Source organism: Mastigoproctus giganteus, chromosome 3 (assembly GCF_048544385.1).
Source record: "Mastigoproctus giganteus isolate SK-2022 chromosome 3, ASM4854438v1, whole genome shotgun sequence".
Classification (NCBI taxonomy): domain Eukaryota; kingdom Metazoa; phylum Arthropoda; class Arachnida; order Uropygi; family Thelyphonidae; genus Mastigoproctus; species Mastigoproctus giganteus.
The window spans coordinates 68,533,058-68,550,472 of record NC_143577.1 but is presented as its reverse complement, the minus strand read 5'-3'; the positions used below and the strand labels follow the sequence as shown (position 1 = coordinate 68,550,472).

The window sequence follows — 17,415 nt, the reverse complement described above, 5'->3', positions numbered from 1 at the left end:
CAGCAGTGTTCATTCGTGTATTAAGAATTTGCAGATAAAGGAACCACTAGGTGGCAGTGATCACAGTGTACTGATGTGGGATTTACTTAGAGATATAATTACCATCAGGGGTAAAGGAAAGGGTTTTTGCTTCCGTAAAGGTGATTACAGTGGCCTCAGAGAGTTTTTAAATTCTGTACAGTGGGATTAACTGACAATGTTACCAACAGTAAATTCTAAGTGGGAAGCACTGAAGGAATTAATCGTGGATGCTACTAAAAGTTTCATACCTATTAAGAAATACTGTTCAAGGTTTAGGCCTAAATGGTTATCAAATGAACTAATGAGACTCGTGACAGAGAAGAAAAATGCATGGGATGCATATAAATTATTAAGCGACTCAGAAGCCTATGGCAGATATAAGCTAGTCTGTAATAAAGTCACAAAGGAAGTTAGGCAGGCGAAGGCAGATTACGAGAAATCTTTGGCAAAAGATGCTAAGAAAAACAGCAAGAATTTCTTTACTTATATATACTCTAAAAGGAAGGGGGATGAATCTGATTGGTCCACTTGATATCGATGGTTCCACTGTTGATAATGCTGTTCAGAGAGCAAACAAACTGAATGAGTATTTTGCATCTACATTCACGCATGAGACATTATTAAGGTTTGAAAATAGCAGAAGGTTATTAAATTGTAGCAGGGTGCTTAATGATTTTGTAATAACTGAGAGTAAAGTGGAGGAGAAATTGTTGAAGTTAAACATAAGAAAGGCACCTGGGGTGAATCGGATCTATCCAGTTATATTAAAGGTGGCGGCAAAGCAACTAAGCAAATCCTAAGCCTTAATTACAGAGCATCCTTGGACTCATGGGAGGTCCCCACGGACTGGAGATGTGCAAATGTATCCCCAATTCACAAAGGGGTATCAAAGGGTGACACAAGTAATTACAGACTAGTTAGTTTAACTTCTGTTCCGGGTAAAATAATGGAGTCACTGATTAAAGATGCATTGCAGGATCATCTAGACAACACTGCAGCAATAATTCAGACACAGCATGGGTTTGTTAAGGGAAAGTCTTGTCTGACAAATTTGATAGGATATTATGATGTGGTTACAAAGGAACTGGATGCAGAAAATAATTTTGATATCACATATTTGGATTTCAGGAAAGCTTTTGACACTGTTATGCATGGAAGACTATTGTACAAATTGGAGCAGAATGGTATTAAGGGTAAGTTGCTACAATGGATAAAAGGATGGTTGAGTGGGAGAAGAGAGAGGGTGGTAATTATTAATGGGTGCTGATCTTCGTGGACTAGTGTTATTAGTGGAGTCCCATAGGGGTTGGTGTTGGCCCTACTGCTGTTTCGTATATTTATCAATGATATTAATGAAGGTATATCAGGCTTAGTGTCAAAGTTTGCAGATGATAAAGGTTGGCAGGGTTGTTAATGACAGTAATGGCAGTGTGCTACAGCAACAGAAGTTTAACCTTGACAAATGCAAAGTACTGCATATGGGTAAAAGTAACCCCAGAGAAATGTACCAACTGTGCGGTACTACACTTAAACTAGTAGAAAATGAAAAAGACCTGGTAGTAATTGTGCAGTCAGATATGAAGTTTTCTGAGCAATGCAGACAGGCTGCCAGGGCAGGTCATGGGGTTTTGTCAATGATATATAGGAATTTTGCTAGCAGGGAAAAGGAAGTGATTGTCCCTCTGTATAAGGCAATGGTCAGGTCATGCCTTGAGTATTGTGTACAGGTCTGGAGGCCTCATTTTAGGAAGGATGTAGATTTGCTTGAGCATGTACAGAGAAGGGCAGCAAGATTGGTGAGGGGAATGAAGGGATCCTCTTACCAAGAGAGGCTTAAGTTCTGCAAATTGCAGTGGCTGGAGACTAGGCACCTGTGCAGTGATCTGATTGAGGTGTATAAGGCCTTGAATGGGTTGAGCACGCTGAATTCTTATGGGATCTTTCTACTTGTTCAGATTACAAACCTAAGGGGGCATAAATTCAAATTAAGAAAAGAGAGATGTAGAATAGATGTGTGGAAATTTGCCTTTAGTCAGGGGGTGGTTAATTGCTGAAACAAACTTCCATCTGTCGTTGTGGATGTTAATAGGTTAAATAAATTTAAGGAGGAACTGGACAGGCATTTGGAGAGAATGGTGTGATTTTTTTTTTTTTTTTTTTTTTTTTGGCTGATACTGCGTAAGCTCATTCACTTCCTTTCTTGCATTACATGCCACCACCACTACTACTACATACTTGGAGGCTTTCCTCATACTGTCATTCTACTGCCAATCTAACCATTTGAGTTGCCCATTTTTGGACCCTTTCAAGAAACTGTCTTTTTTCAGATAAGGTCTCCACACTTGAATGCAGTATTAAAAAATGTGGTCTTACATTTGCCTCATACAGTGGAATTATGACATCCCTATCTCTACAGGATAGCTATGCTTTTCTATTCTTTTGAGTATTCTTTTCTCTGTCTCAAATCAGGAGTGCATCACTTGGCAGGTTAGGAGATACTTGAGTCCCTGACAAGATCACAGTTACATTTTTTTCTAGGGCAAGATCTCTTTTCTTCAGTGACTCAAATTCTTTCATAACGCACCAAGTTGTAATTTCAGGTCGGTACATTCCTTACATCAGTTGCAAAGAAAAGAATCACCAGATAAGCTATGTCTGTCTACTAGACCAGGCTTAGAATATATTCCACATGCTATACAAACAATGAAGTTACGACTTACACCAGACATACCTGCAGGCATTTCCGTTTGAGTCTCAATGTCCCTGGACTTTGTATTGTAAGTGGATCTTGTAGCAACCACAATTTTAGTTAAATTTAAATTTCACAAAGATTACGAAATTAAAATTTACAATATATTACAGAATTTATGCTAACAAAACATTGCAGAAATTAAACTATTGACAAAATTTAAATTACTAGAGGTTAAATTTAAGCTACTAAACGAAAGTTACAAAATTCCCACCAAAATATCGATAACAAAGGCTACCTGAATATTAAGCTGTAGCTTTCCAAATAGTAAGGGAAAAATCCATGAGTCACCAACACTAATAATGACTTTCTACTTTCATTCTTTTCTACTTCACTGGGAAAGGAAAAATGAGAGTAGGTGTGTGTGTTATAAGCCTATTGAATCTGATGAGTATAATGAGCAATTGTGCAGAGAAACAGAGTGGGCCAGTAAATCAGAATGTCTTATAATGGGGGATTTTTAACTTTCCAGATACTGACTGGAACTTTTGGATTGGTCACTCGCACACTAGCAAGACTTTTTTGGATTTCTTGGATGACTGTTTTCTACAGCAGCATGTTCGAGAGGCAACCAGAGGTAGTAATAATCTTGATCTGATTATCAACAGTGATTATTCATGCATTAAGAATTTGCAGGTAAAGGAACCACTGGGTGACAGTGATCACAATGTACTGATATGGGAATTACTTAAAGATGTTACTATCATCAAGGCTAAAGGGAAGGGCTTTTGCTTTGGGAAAGGTGACTACAGGAGTATCAGACAGTTTTTAAATTCTGTACGGTGGGATCAACTGATGATGTTACCAATGCAAATTCTAAATGGAAAGCGTTCAGTGACTTAATCTTGGAGGCTACTAGGCTTTTCATTCCAACTAAGAACTACTGTTCACAGTTCAGGCCTAAATGGATGTCAGAAATAATGAGACATACTGCAGAGAAGAAAAATGCATGTATACATAAATTAACAGGTGACACAGAAGCCTATGACACGGAAGCTGGTCTGTAACAAAGTCACAAAGGAGGTTAGGCAGGCAAAGGCAGATTACAAGAAATCTTTGGCAAAGGATGCAAAGAAAAACAGCAAAGAGTTCTTTACTTATGTGAACTCTAGAAGGAAAGGGATGAATCAGATTGGACCACTTAACATAGATGGGTTGACTATTGATTATCATGCTCAGGTAGCTGAGCATGATAGCTGAATGAAATACTCATTCAGATATACTGAATGAGTATTTTGCATCTATATTCACACATGAGAATACCAGAAGTTTATCAAGCTCTAACGAGGAGCTAAGTGATTTTGTAATAACTGAGAGCAAAGCGGAGGAGAAATTGTTAAAGTTAAACATAAGGAAGGCACCTGGTGGATGGGATCTATCCAGTTATATTAAAGGAGGCAGCAAAGGAAGTAAGTATACTCTTAGGCATAATTATGAGAACTTCCTTGGACTCAGGGGAGGTCCCCTTGGACTGGAGGTGTGCAAATGTACCACCAATTCACAGTGGGGGTTCAAAACGTGACAAGTAACTATAGACTTGTTAGTTTTACTTGTGTTTTGGTGAAAATAATGGAGTCACTAGTTAAAAAAGCATTGCAGGATCATCTAGACAAGACTGCAGTAATAGTTAAGACACAACATAGGTTTCTTAAAGGGAGGTCTTGTCTGACCAATTTGATTAGCATTAGCATTAGTAGAGGCATTTGATGCAAGAAAGCAAGCTTATGCAACATCAGCCAAAAAAAAAAATAAATAAATAAATAAAAAATAACCACTTCCACTTCACCCCTCCGTTCGTACAAAATACCTGTCCAGCTGAGCCTTAAACTTATTTAGGCTATCAACTTCCACGACAAGGGATGGAAGTCTGTTCCACCTACCAACCACCTGCTGGCAAAAGGCAAAAATTTCCCCACATCTATCCTACATCTGTCTAGATGTAGGATAAATGTGAATCTAATTTGTCTAGACCTTGTTAAGTATAGAAAACAGTAATGACCCCAGCACTGAAACCTGAAGAACTCTGCTAATAACATTAGTCCAGGAAGAACAGTGCTCATTGATAACCATTCTCTGTCTTTTCCCACTTGACCATCCCTTCATTCATAGCAGCAACTTTCCATTAATGCCAGAATGCTCCAATTTGTATAGCAGTCTTTTATGCGCAACGCTATCAAAATCTTTTCTGAAATCTATGTACAGGTCGATCTCGACTTTACAAGTTAATTTATTCCTAGTGTGCGCTCATAAAGCGAAAACTCATAAAGCGGGAATTTAATTTCCATAGACATAAGGTTAAAAATAGAGGTTATGTCTCAACAAAGAAATTAGTTAGCTAATTAGTTTATGTTTAAACAATGATTGATTTATCCAAAGAAATGAAAATGTAGCTTGTAAAATCAAGCAAATTATAATAATAGATAAATTATTTACAACTTACAAATGTTAAAGAATGTTTATTCTTCACCATCATCATCGACTAAATGCACACTCATTGATCACTCATTATTGGCTCCACACTCGTTGGTTTGTTGCACAAGGAATCATCTTCTTCAGAAATGTTTCAAGAGGCATTTGTTTCCAAGATAATCTTCTCTTTTAATTATAAATTTCACAATTGAATGCATAAGCATTTTTTAATGGCACACACAAATTGCAACTAACACGATTCACGTGGAGTAACAAGTTTATGAAGCTTAAAAAAAAAACGGAATGAAGAGAAGATTCTGAAAATTTATTTATGTTTTTTAATACAATTGAAGATTTCAGTAAAGAGGAAACACATTTCACCATAATAACGTAAAAAAACCACACAATTCCAGCTATCGGTATTTTCTCAAATGCACGAAGATAGAGTTTACTACCCGTTTGCAGTAACAGAAAAGCCCAATAAACTGGAAAGTGCAAATTGTTTTTATTGTTTTATGGTCGTGACCTCCAGAAAATGTGCTTTAGAAAAATATCACAAAGCCGTTCAAAATTGGTTCTTATAACATATGAGAACAATGAAAGTGCAGTGCATTTTAATTGGTAACTAATACAATTTACAAACCACGCTCACGACATTTTATATGGCTTTAAGGTCACAAACGTGACCTTAAAAATGACATTTTAGAGAGATAATTAACTTATTTATACAGAAAAAATTTCAACTTCCGAGATCTTGAAACGAATTGCCAAAAAACAATGTGTTATTGGGTTGACATTACGATATTTTAACAATACGGTGATATCTCTGGAACTGATTAATATCGTAAAGTGGGGTACACTGTATTGTATAGCTTGTATTATTTATGAATGTTTAACATTCATTTTTTGCAATTAATGTTCATATTTTTGATTTTGTTGATACTTGGGGGAAAAAACTCGTAAACCCAGGAACTCATAAAGTGAGAACTGCCTGTATATGATGTTAATTCTTTTTTTTCAATCAGTTCCTTTGTTACTGCGTCAGAGTAGCCAATCAGATTGGTCAGACAAGATTGTTCCTTAACACATCCATGCTGTGCCTGGAGTATATTCTTTTTTCCTTCTAGTGTTTACATAAGAAGTCCTTGCTACTTTTCTTTTCATTCTTTGCTTGAGACTTTGCATCACTTGCCTTAGCTTGCCTAACCACCTTTGTGACTTGATTTCAGACTAGTTTATACCCACTATGGGTATCTGTATATCATGATAATTTATAAGCATCTTATGCATTTTTCTTCTTTGTTACTAGTCTCATGAGGTCATCTGATGCCATTTAAGTCTAAACATTGAACAGTATCTCTTAGTTCATATGAAGAATTGATAGAAGCTACCAAAAAGCTTGGTAGTTTCTTTCATTACTTCAGTGGTTTCCCATTTAGAATTTGCAGTTGGTAACATCATCAGTTTGTCCCACTCATAGAAGAAAGGAATGAAACGCTTTTAAATTCCTTTCAGGAAGCATTCCTGAAAGGAATTTAAAAACTATCTGAGAATAGTGCAGTCACTTATATGGAAGCAAAATCTCTTCCCTTTACCCTTAGCAGTAGTTATTTTTAAGCAGATCTTATATAAATAAATTCAGTGAAACTTCCCTTTAACGGACAGCCATGGGGAACGAAAATGTGTCCTCTAGAGAGAAGTGTCCGCTAACAAGATACGGTACTCCAACTGGATCTAGATTAGATATGATGTGGTCACAAAGGAACTGAATGTCAAAAATAATTCTGATAACATATATTTAGATTTCAGGAAAGCTTTTGATACTATTGCACATGGAAGACTGCTGTACAAATTGGAGAGGTATGGCATTAAGGGTAAGTTGCTCCAATGGATAAAGGGATGGTTGAGTGGGCAAAAGTGGAGTTCCCCACTGTTCCGTGCTAGGCCCATTGTTGTTTTGTGCATTCATCGATGATACTGATTAAGGTATATCAGGATTAATGTCAAAGTTTGCAGATGATACAAAGGTTGACAGGGTAAAGACTATGGTACTCCAACTGGATCTAGATAAGTTGGGCAAATGGGCTGAGAAGTGGCAACTGAAGTTTAACAATGACAAATGCAAAGTACTGCATATGGGTAGCAATAACCCACAGAGAAACGTACCAACTGTGTGGTACTACACTCAGGGAAGTGTAAAGTATACCTAGAGGTAATTGTGCAGTCAAATATGAAGTTTGTTGAGTAGTGCAGATGGGCTGCCAGGGCAGGTCATGGAGTCTTGTCAATGATATATAGGAATTTTGCTATCAGGGACAGGGAGGTGATTATACAAGGCAATTGTCAGGCCACACCTATATTACTGTGTACAGGTCTATAGGTCTCATTTTAGAAAAGATGTAGAGTTGCTAGAACGAGTACAAAGAAGGGCAACAAGATGGTGAGGAGAACAAATGGGTGCTCTTACGAAGAAAAGCTTAAGTTCTGCAAATTGCAGCACCTGGAGAGTAGGCACCTACGAGGTGATCTGATCGAGGTGTATAAGGTCTTGAATGGATTGAGCAGGCTGAATGCTGATGGGATTCTTCCTCTTGCTCATATTAAGATTCTGAGAGTGCATAGATTCAAACTGAGGAAAGACAGTGGTAGAATAGATGTGTGAAAATTTGCCTTTAGCGAGCAGGTGGTTGATTGGTGGAAGAGACTTCCATCTTTTGTTGTGGACGTTGAGAGCCTAAATAAATTTAAGGTTGAGCTGAATAGGCGTTTGGAACGAATGATGGGGTGAAATGGGAAGGGGGTTTTGACTGATGCTGCATAAGCTTGCTTTCTTGCACCGTATGCTTCTACTAATGCTAACATCATTCATTTATTGACTGACATGTCCAATAAGAAATACCAATTTCACTAGGAACTTCACACTTAGTTAATCAATGACCATTCCTGATCAGATCATGAATGAGCAATTAAAACATTGGTTTTGAAGTTAAACGGTAGCCAGAGTGAAAATTATCTTCAACAGACAGGAAAGTCTTGAAACTCTGTGAACCACTTAAATATCTTAAAAATGACACAAAGGAAATCTGAAATTGTTTTTCAGAAAAAAGGTATCTTCTTTGAAAGAAGGTGATGCTTTAAATATTGAACTAAAAGTAAATTGAGTTAAGTCTACCTTTACTCTAATTTGAAATGAAATTATGTGCAAATTTGCTGCTCAGTAAAATCATTCATTTTAAAATACAACAAATCTTCTATTCAATATGTACTAATTCAGAATGACTGCAGATAACTGGGTGATGTGTTGCTATGTCTAGATGAGCCATAAACATGACAAGTTACAACTTAATACAATGGCACAAAGTTTTTGATTACAGCTTGAAACTTTCTAGCTTGTTAACAAACACCAACATGGATTCCATCACTGTTAATCTACTGGTTAATCCATTGCTTGTATTACTAATCTCTGGACAAATGCCATAGAAATGTTGAAAAAAAAAATTCAAGCAGTTCCTTTCCTTTCAACATTTTTGTGGCCTTTGACCATATTTAGCATATAGATCTCCTAAGAGAGGTTTCATCTTATGGTCTGTTTTCTGATTTTTACAACTGGGGAGCCAGTTTCATCTCTGACTGAGATGGCTCTCTTTTTAATTTCTTAACTAATGCTGTAGTTCCAAGGTTGTTTTTTCACACTATCTCTTGGCAGAGCATACTGCTACCGGGTGCGTCCACAGGTGGCAGTTAGTGGAACGACCTTCAGATATGGAGGTCAGCTGTGAATAACCAATAAACAGCCGCAGACCAAACCTGGGCTCAGCTGTCAGTACCCAGCAAGGCCCCTGCCTAGGGTTACAGGCTCCCATACTCAGGATAACGAGTGATGGCCATGGCAGGATCCACAATTAGTAAACTGAGCAAGAAGGAAGATGAGCTACGACCTCAGTAGACAACGGTTGTTTCAAGTGGAGGAACTTCTGGGAAGATGGGAAGAGAGATGGTGTTCTCGGTAAATACACCCGGCAGAAGGCAAAAACCACTGCTGTAGAATGCCAAGAATGCCATGGTCATGCACAATTTAAGAAAGGAAGACGGGTGAAGGGGATCTCAGTGTCGTCCGATGCAGATGCCTTGCTCAGTATAGATAACCATGGACTGCAGGTGGTGCCGGATCGTCAACAAGAAACTATAAGCAGAACTAGCAGCAGCAGAAACAAAGAAACACAGGTGCGTGTTGAAATTGGCTACTTGGAATGTGAGGACTCTTTTCCAACGTGGCAAACTTGATAATGTAAAACAGGAAATGGAACGATTACAAATTAACATACTCAGGTTATGTGAGATCAGGTAGAAAGAGAGCGGAGACTTCAAGACAGGGCAACAAAGAATGATTTATTCAGGTGGAGATGGAAAAGTCCAGGAGACAATGTAAGAAATCAAATAGACCATATCACTATAAATAAACGCTTTAGGAACGCCATCCTTCAAGGCAAAGACATATCCAGGAGCAGATTGCAGAAGCAACCATGTATCAGTTGTAGCCAAACTCCTGATTAAGCTGAAAAAAACTGAAACAAAGCACAAGAACGGAATTTTTTTAATGTGATCTATTGCAGAAAGATGATGGCATTAGGAATGTACATGCTGAGGCGGTTAGAGGCAGGTATGAGATACTTGCAAATGAAGGAAACAGCAAATGGCACGCACTGAAGGAAGCCTTGACCAACACAGCATGTGAGATCATTCCAAAGAAAGAAAGGAAAAGTAAAAATTAATGGATGACGAGCAAAATCCTGAGACTGATGAGGCAAAGGCAACAGATTTTTCCAAGACGTAGTGAAGAATATCAGAAGATGGACAAGGAATTAAGAGGGAATGCAAAGAGGCAAAAGAAGCATGGTTAAATGAGCAGTGCCAAGAGATTGAAAAATATGAACGTTCAGAGTCAGCTACAATGTACGGGAAGATCAAGGAGTTGGAGAGATATAAGATCTGTCCAGCATCAGGCTGTATAAAAGTGAAGGACAGAACAGTAATTGGGGAAAAAGGCAAACTTATGAACAGATGTACAGAATACGTCGAAGAACTCTTTCAGGGTGAACGTGGGGAAAAACCAACAAGCCGTAGGACCCCGAAAGGTCCGTAAATACTGAAATCGGAAGTCAGAGCAGCTGTATCCCAATTGAAAAGTAGTAAGGCAGCCTGAATAGACGCCATCGTGACAGAAATGATAAGGACTTAGGATGATTTTGGCATTGCAGTAATAGCTGAGGTGTTAAATGAGATATATGAGAGTGGCTGATACCAGAAGAACTTAGTAAATCCATATTCATAGCTCTGCCAAAGAAACCAGGGGCTATTGATTGTGAACTACATTGCACCATAGCTTAATGAGTAATATTACTAAAATTCTTTAAGAATAAGATTGATGAGAATAAGGAATAAAATAAGGCCGGAGATAGGAGAAGAACAATGTGGATTTATGCAAAATACTGGAACAAGAAATGCTATCTTCATGATAACGATAATGTTGGAAAGGGCTATTGAAATGCAGAGAGACCTGTTATGTTTCATTGATCTTACGAAGGCATTCGACAGGTTGGAACATGAAGAACTCTTCAACATTCTAGATCGTTTAGACATAGACGGGAAAGACATAAGGATACTCAGGAACTTATACTGGGAACAAACAGCCAGCCTGACAACTGGAAAAGATAAGGGTTGTTGTTGTTATTTAGGAGCATTAGCAACTAAGGCCATATTGCTCCGGGAATATGCGGTGGTCATTCCCTGACCTTTTCCGCATCCTCCGTATTTGGTGGCTCATGGGTTCGAACTCCAGTCTAATCAAGAAGCATGTGCTACGCACTGCTGCTCCTGCCCACCTGGCTACGGAGGCGCCAAAAAGACAGGGGTGAGAACATAAGAATTCTGAAGGGTGTAAGACAGCCCTGTCTTACACCCCTCAGAATTATGTTCTCACCCCTGTCTTTTCCACCTCTACAACAAGGAAATTATGAGAGGAACACATGGAATTGGAGGTTTTCCATTTGGCGGACAGAATGTAAACAACATCGCTCTCATTGCCAAGACAGAAGAACTATAGGAACTTCTAGACAAAGTAGTGGAACAAAGTAGAAGGAAAGGCTTAACAATAAACATTAAAAAAAAAAAAAAAAACAGAGTGCATAGTTTTCAGAAAAAAGAAAATTGTGCCCAAATGCATACTGAAAATAGGGAACAACATCATAAGACAAGTAGAGAAATGTAATTATCTAGGGAGTTGTGTACAAAAGATGGACAACCAGATAATGAAATCAAAAGACAGATTGGTATGGCCAAGGCCAAACTGGCCAACATACTAAACAATAGGAAATTGTCAATGAAAACGAAAAACAGAATTTTGAACTGTTATACCTGTCCTTACGTACAGCAGTGAATGCTGGACAATCTCCAATGGCAAAGCATTTGGAGGCGCCAGAAATATGATTTTATAGACAGATGCTCAGAATATCCTGGACTGAACATATCACGAATGTAGAGGTACTACAATGATGTTCCTGCTCTTTGCAGGGGTACAAGAGCAGGAACACAAAGATCATTACAGAGGAACATAAGAGAAAAGCAGCTGAAATTTTTTGGGCACATCATGAGGAAGGTTTGGAGGAGATTATCATGACAGGTAAGGTGAATGGAAAGCGAAGCGGAGGAAGACAAAGAATAAACTATATTAGTAATCTGACCAACTGGAATGTACAGAGTCTAGACCTGCTAAGAACAGCAAAAGATCAAGAGATGTGGAAGACCATGATCACCAACGTCCTAACGAACACGGTACAGAGAGAGAGAGAGAGAGAGAGAGAGAGAGAGAGAGAGAGAGAGAGAGAGAGAGAGAGAGAGAGAGAGAGAGAGAGAGAATCTCTTGTATATTAACCCAGCAGTGGTAGCAAGCCAAAGTGTAGCAAAAAGGTGACAAGTCACATGATAGGTGTCCAACTTTCTTTTTAATTTGAGGAAATTGTTTTGTTTCTTTGAATTCTGCTTGAACAATGCCAATATCTTTTCTTAATGGACTGCTATGCTTATTGCATGAAAGCTTTGTTTTAATAAAAAAATTTTTAAACATGCTATTTTTCACATATTTTTAATAAAATAAAAAATATTAATTCTACTGAAAATTGCAAAAAAAAAATTTTAAACTTAAAATAGAAACTGTTCCTTATTATTTTCAAATTTCTAGTTTAAAAGACCATTATGTGCATGAAATTTCAAAAGTGCGCATATGCATATATCTCTGCTTATTATGTATGAATGAGAAATGTTCATATTCTGCCTTGTTATAATGATTTTGAGAGTTGGATATCTAAAAATTTCATTAAAAATGACTACTTCTGATATCATATTGATATCTTTAAAAACAAATAATGCAGAAATGTTTATTTCTGCATTATTTGTTTTAAAAGATATGTAAAAGTCACAGAAAACCCACCTTCCTTTACAAAACTGAATTCTCAAAAAGCTGCTAGTAAAAAATATGAAAATGACATTTTGTCTATCAAGTCCATAGAGTACTGGTAATCAAAGAGAAAAAAAGACCAATTTTTTTTTCTCTTTGATCTCACCAAATGAGAAATTCTGAAAATGGCTAAACAGAAAGTGTTTAAATGTAGGTGACTGAAATGATTCCCAACATTTATTATTACTACTTGCATTGCAAAAACAAAGATGTTGTTGTTGTTGTGGGGTTTTCTGGCACATAAGCTGCTTTGGCTATAATGCGCCTATTCCTATATTGTAATAATATATGAGAATTTCTTGTCACGTCAGAAGAGGTAAGAATCAGAAATGACTAAGAACTCCAATTTTCTTCAGAAAGTTAAAAAAATTCAGGGATATTTGCATTGTCACCAATGACATTCTCTAGAGTTATTGGTTTCCGAAGGTAAACCAAATATAGCAGGGTTGTATTTCTGTCTTGATTATAGTGTGGGCATTCAATGAGAATGTGTTTCACAGTCAAATTTAGAGAACAATGTGGACACTGTGGTGGATCATCTCCTGTGAGTAAATGAAGGTGAGTCAAATGTGTATGGCCTATTCTTGACCTTGAAAGGAGTACTTATTCTCGTCTTGATGAACGGACACTGGAACACCAAATTCTAGGATCCTGTTTAAATTGAAAAGGTTTGTTATTTGTTTGAGAGTGCCAGAGTGCTGTCCATTCTGTTAGGCATGCACCACGAATGATTTGTGGAGTCTGATACTGGAACATGGATATTGATTAAATCTAAGGTAGATGGATTTTTTGCAGCTTTATCGGCCAGTTCATTACCAGAAATTCCAGAATGTGCTGGAATCCAGCAGAAGGTGATCATTTGGTGGCGCTCTTCAATCTGCAGTAATAATCTTCTAATTTCATTTAGAAAAGGGTGAAAACAAAGATGTAATTAAGAGGGCTATTGGAAAAATGCAGCTTGGAAACTTTTGAAGATATGGTTTTCGAAATTTGAAGATTAACTTGGCAGCTGGCTGAAGTTCAACAATTAACTTTGACACCTCTATTATATTCAATAAATTGTTTTTTTTATTTCCCCAACACGTTAAAACCACTATTATTCAATTCTAAACATTCACATATTGAATTAATCAAATTATCACTGTTTAAGCCTTTAAAAAAATAAACATTTCAGGTGTTGATTATGCTTTGCTCACTACTGCATACACATAAAAAATGCATACCTTTTCTAATCTTTCCTTTTCAGCCAACTCTGCAGCTCGCTGTTTTTCTGCTTCCTCGATTCTCCTTTTTTCTTCTTCCTCTTTTAGTTTTAATAAAGCTTCTTGCATAGCAGCAATCTAGAATAAAATAGAATCTTTATATACAAACTATTTAATGTAAATTTCAATTCTAAAAAGAGAGAGTGAGAAGGGAGAGAGGGAAAAAAAAAAAAAAAACAGTAACCAGTCATACAAAAAAAAAAAAAAAAAAAAACTATACCTGACATCCAGAAAGAATTTCTCACTCGTGCACACACTCAAATGTATGACTTTTTTGGTTGTGAAATTCTGTAATTACTATCTGCCATTTACAGCTGCCAACTACTGACTTCCCAATAAAGATAGAGATCATGTAACGATAAACAGGAAAAAAAACACAGCAAACTTTTTGGTCAAAAGATCCAGAAAACAAGTTTTTTTTTTTTTTTTTTAAGACTTTTTTTTTTTTTTTGCAACAGGATATTTTTACACTGTACTAGAAATTAAATAATTTCATTGACATATGCATTTTTATTAAAGCTACAGGATTGTTTAGCAGTACAGTATACTTTAAAACATTAGCCTTAGCTATGATTTCCCTGTTTGTGGATATCTGTTTGGACTGTTTGTTAGAAATCAACCAATAATGACTGCTTCAAAAAAGGTAGTTGTAGACTTCACCCTCTTCAAAAATATTAAAACAAAGTTTTGTTTATAACAATCGCCCTGCTGTCCAGACTCAAAAGCTATACCAAAGAGAAAATCCAAACTCAGTTTGTGCTTTTTTCACCTAGTTGAATATCCTTTCATACTCAGCATCGTTGTGAAGAAATTTTAAAATACCAAATATGACTAGAGATAATCTGTTATATGTATTAAGATTCCTTGTGTACCTTTAAGTTCACCAACCAGGAAACACCATACATCAATTTTTTTCTTATTTCATAATATCATCTGGTAGATTCTCAAACTGACCGAGTTGAAGTTTCAGAATCTTCAATCACAGAGAGAAGTAATGGAAACTTTTTTTTTTTTTTCTTATGAAATCCATTTATTTCACAACTTGGTTTAATAGTAAAAAAAAAACCTTCATTGAATAGCATATTTGGATAATGAATTGGTTCTCCAAATATGATTATATTTAAATGATATTTAATTAAATGTCTCAGAAAACCCAACTGACAATCTATAAATTTTATTTGGAATCAGTAGGCTTCTCACTGCTGTTAAGAATTCATAAAAGAAAGCCAGTATACAGACAAAAAGTCCACAATTAATTTTATTCATAAATCATAAACCCATACAGCTTTTGTTGACTGTGTTAAACATTTGAAGCTGTGACCCTTTACTGGATTATATGAGCATGCTTTATTTTTACCATATGTAAAAAACACAGTAAAGCTTGCTGCAAATGTAGTGTGTAATACTGATAAGTAAGCCACCCATCAACCTGTTTTGATGGATGACTAATCTCTCATTGATTTTTTTTATAATTGTGATTTACAAATAAGACAGCCTTTACTAATTCAGTGACAGAAAATTCAGTGACTATTCAAGTCACTTTATTTTCTTGTTCACTGGATTCAGAATTTTCTGCAAAAGAATATCAGTAACTAATGCAAGTCGGAGGGCCTTCCAACCTATACATATTCAATGAAAATAAATCTTTAACGATATTAGTTTTAATAAACTTTAAATCATTTTACTAATCTTTATTGCCTTCTAAACAAGAGGATATCATCCCTGGGCTATTGTATGTATTGTGTTGAAAATTAAACGTCTGCAAGATAAAATTTTCCTTTTTCTAAGGCTAACTGAATAATTAAACAATTTTTTTTTTTTTTTTTTTTTTTTTTATGGGAACCCCAAGCAACAGATGTATTAGAACCTATAGTACTTAGTACTGTGGATGAGTTGAAGGTTGAGAAGTTAACTGTTGACATTAAAATTGAATTTTTGTATTTATATTGTAATTTTCAGGAAATACATATGAAAGGAGGTTCCTTTCATATTTCACAAAACAGAAGTCGCTTTGAAGTTTGGAAGTAAAAGGACACCAACTGGTTGAGTCAAATGTTCGGACTGGTTTGGAAGAAAGAGAGAGAATTAAAGCAGCCAATTCAGGAGAACAGTGCCCATGGAAGTATCTATAGAAAAGGCATGCAGCAGAAACAGAATGTCTGTGAGACAGAGCAGAGAGACTCTGTTAGAGATGAGTCATTAATTAACCTTACTACCCTCTTCTGAATGGAATTCAGAAGTCTCAGAGAGGCATTGGGGGCACAGCCACAGATGTGGAAACAATATTCCATGGTAGGGCACATTTGCAATTTGTATAGAGTGAACAGTTGTTTGAAAGAAAAGAAACTGGAGGCAAAAGAGAAAATCCAGTCTTTAGATGCAGAGGAAGCAATATTTGTAATGTGCTTATGCCAAGAGATTAGAAGTCAGGGTAATCCACAATAGAGATATACACAATAGTGCATAATGCGCCAGAGCATAGGAGCAAAATAATCCTTTTTGCAAGATTCAAGCCAGGGCTAAGATTTAGAAGGATTGAAATCAACTAAGTTATCTTAGCCCCACTGGAGATCAGCATTTAGGGAACTGGTGGTGGATATTTGAGAAGTTCAAGCTGTTTTAGCAGGGCAAGGTTTCTCAAACTGGAGGGTGGAATGCAGCGTGCTATCATCATCAGCAAACTTATGGATAGGATTTCTGGTCAATGAAAGGCAATTAACATACAAGAGGAAAAGAAGGGTAAAAAGAACTGAACCTTGGGGAACACCAGCATTAGTGGAGAAGTTAGAAGTTTTCTCTCTGGCCGGTCACCTGCAGGTGATCGGCCAGAGAGAAAACTGGATAACCAATTACAAAAAACAGTTGGCAAACCACCAGATGGAAGCTTATTTAGAAGACCTTTATGCTAAACATGAACAAAGCCTTTGAAATGTCAAGAGCAACTGCTTGAGTTTCACCAAATTTTTCCATTGAATTTGTCCATAGATGGGTAATATATAAGCCAGAATATTACCAGTGGATCAACATGACAGAATCCATACTGGCTGTCATTGATCAGATAGGTTTCTAGATAGTTTAAGGTTTGGCAATTAATTGTTTTCTCCATTACTTTAGACAGAACAGAAGCAAGTGCAATGAGATGATGGATGAAAATTAGATGAGGGATTTGTCACCCTTTTCAGGAACTTAATGGATAAGAGCAAATTTCCAAGCAGAAGGGAAAATGCCTAAGGAAAAAGAAAACTCAGGAACTCAGATTTTGAGAACAAGTGTAGAAATACCATCAGGACATGGGACTTTCTTAGCATATTGTTCAAAATCCTTACGACATCCTTTTGGTGGGAGACCACAGGAGGCACTGAATGGAGTATAGTGGAAATGGCTTACCAAGCTCATCAATACATGAGTTAGAAGAAAAGCAGGATGCTACCAGGTCAGCTTTATCTTTGAGTGAAGTGGCA

At 36.7% G+C, this 17,415-nt stretch overlaps 1 protein-coding gene across 1 annotated transcript in view; it reads right to left on the bottom strand.

Moving 5' to 3' along the window:
- The window catches only part of eIF5B (eukaryotic translation initiation factor 5B), a 609,831-nt gene that overhangs the window by 485,655 nt on the left and 106,761 nt on the right, over positions 1-17,415 (bottom strand). Inside the window, exon 7 of the mRNA XM_090369319.1 lies at positions 13,916-14,032. Within this exon, the coding sequence (XP_090225445.1) occupies positions 13,916-14,032 (117 nt within the window). The remainder of the gene's footprint in view (positions 1-13,915; positions 14,033-17,415) is intronic.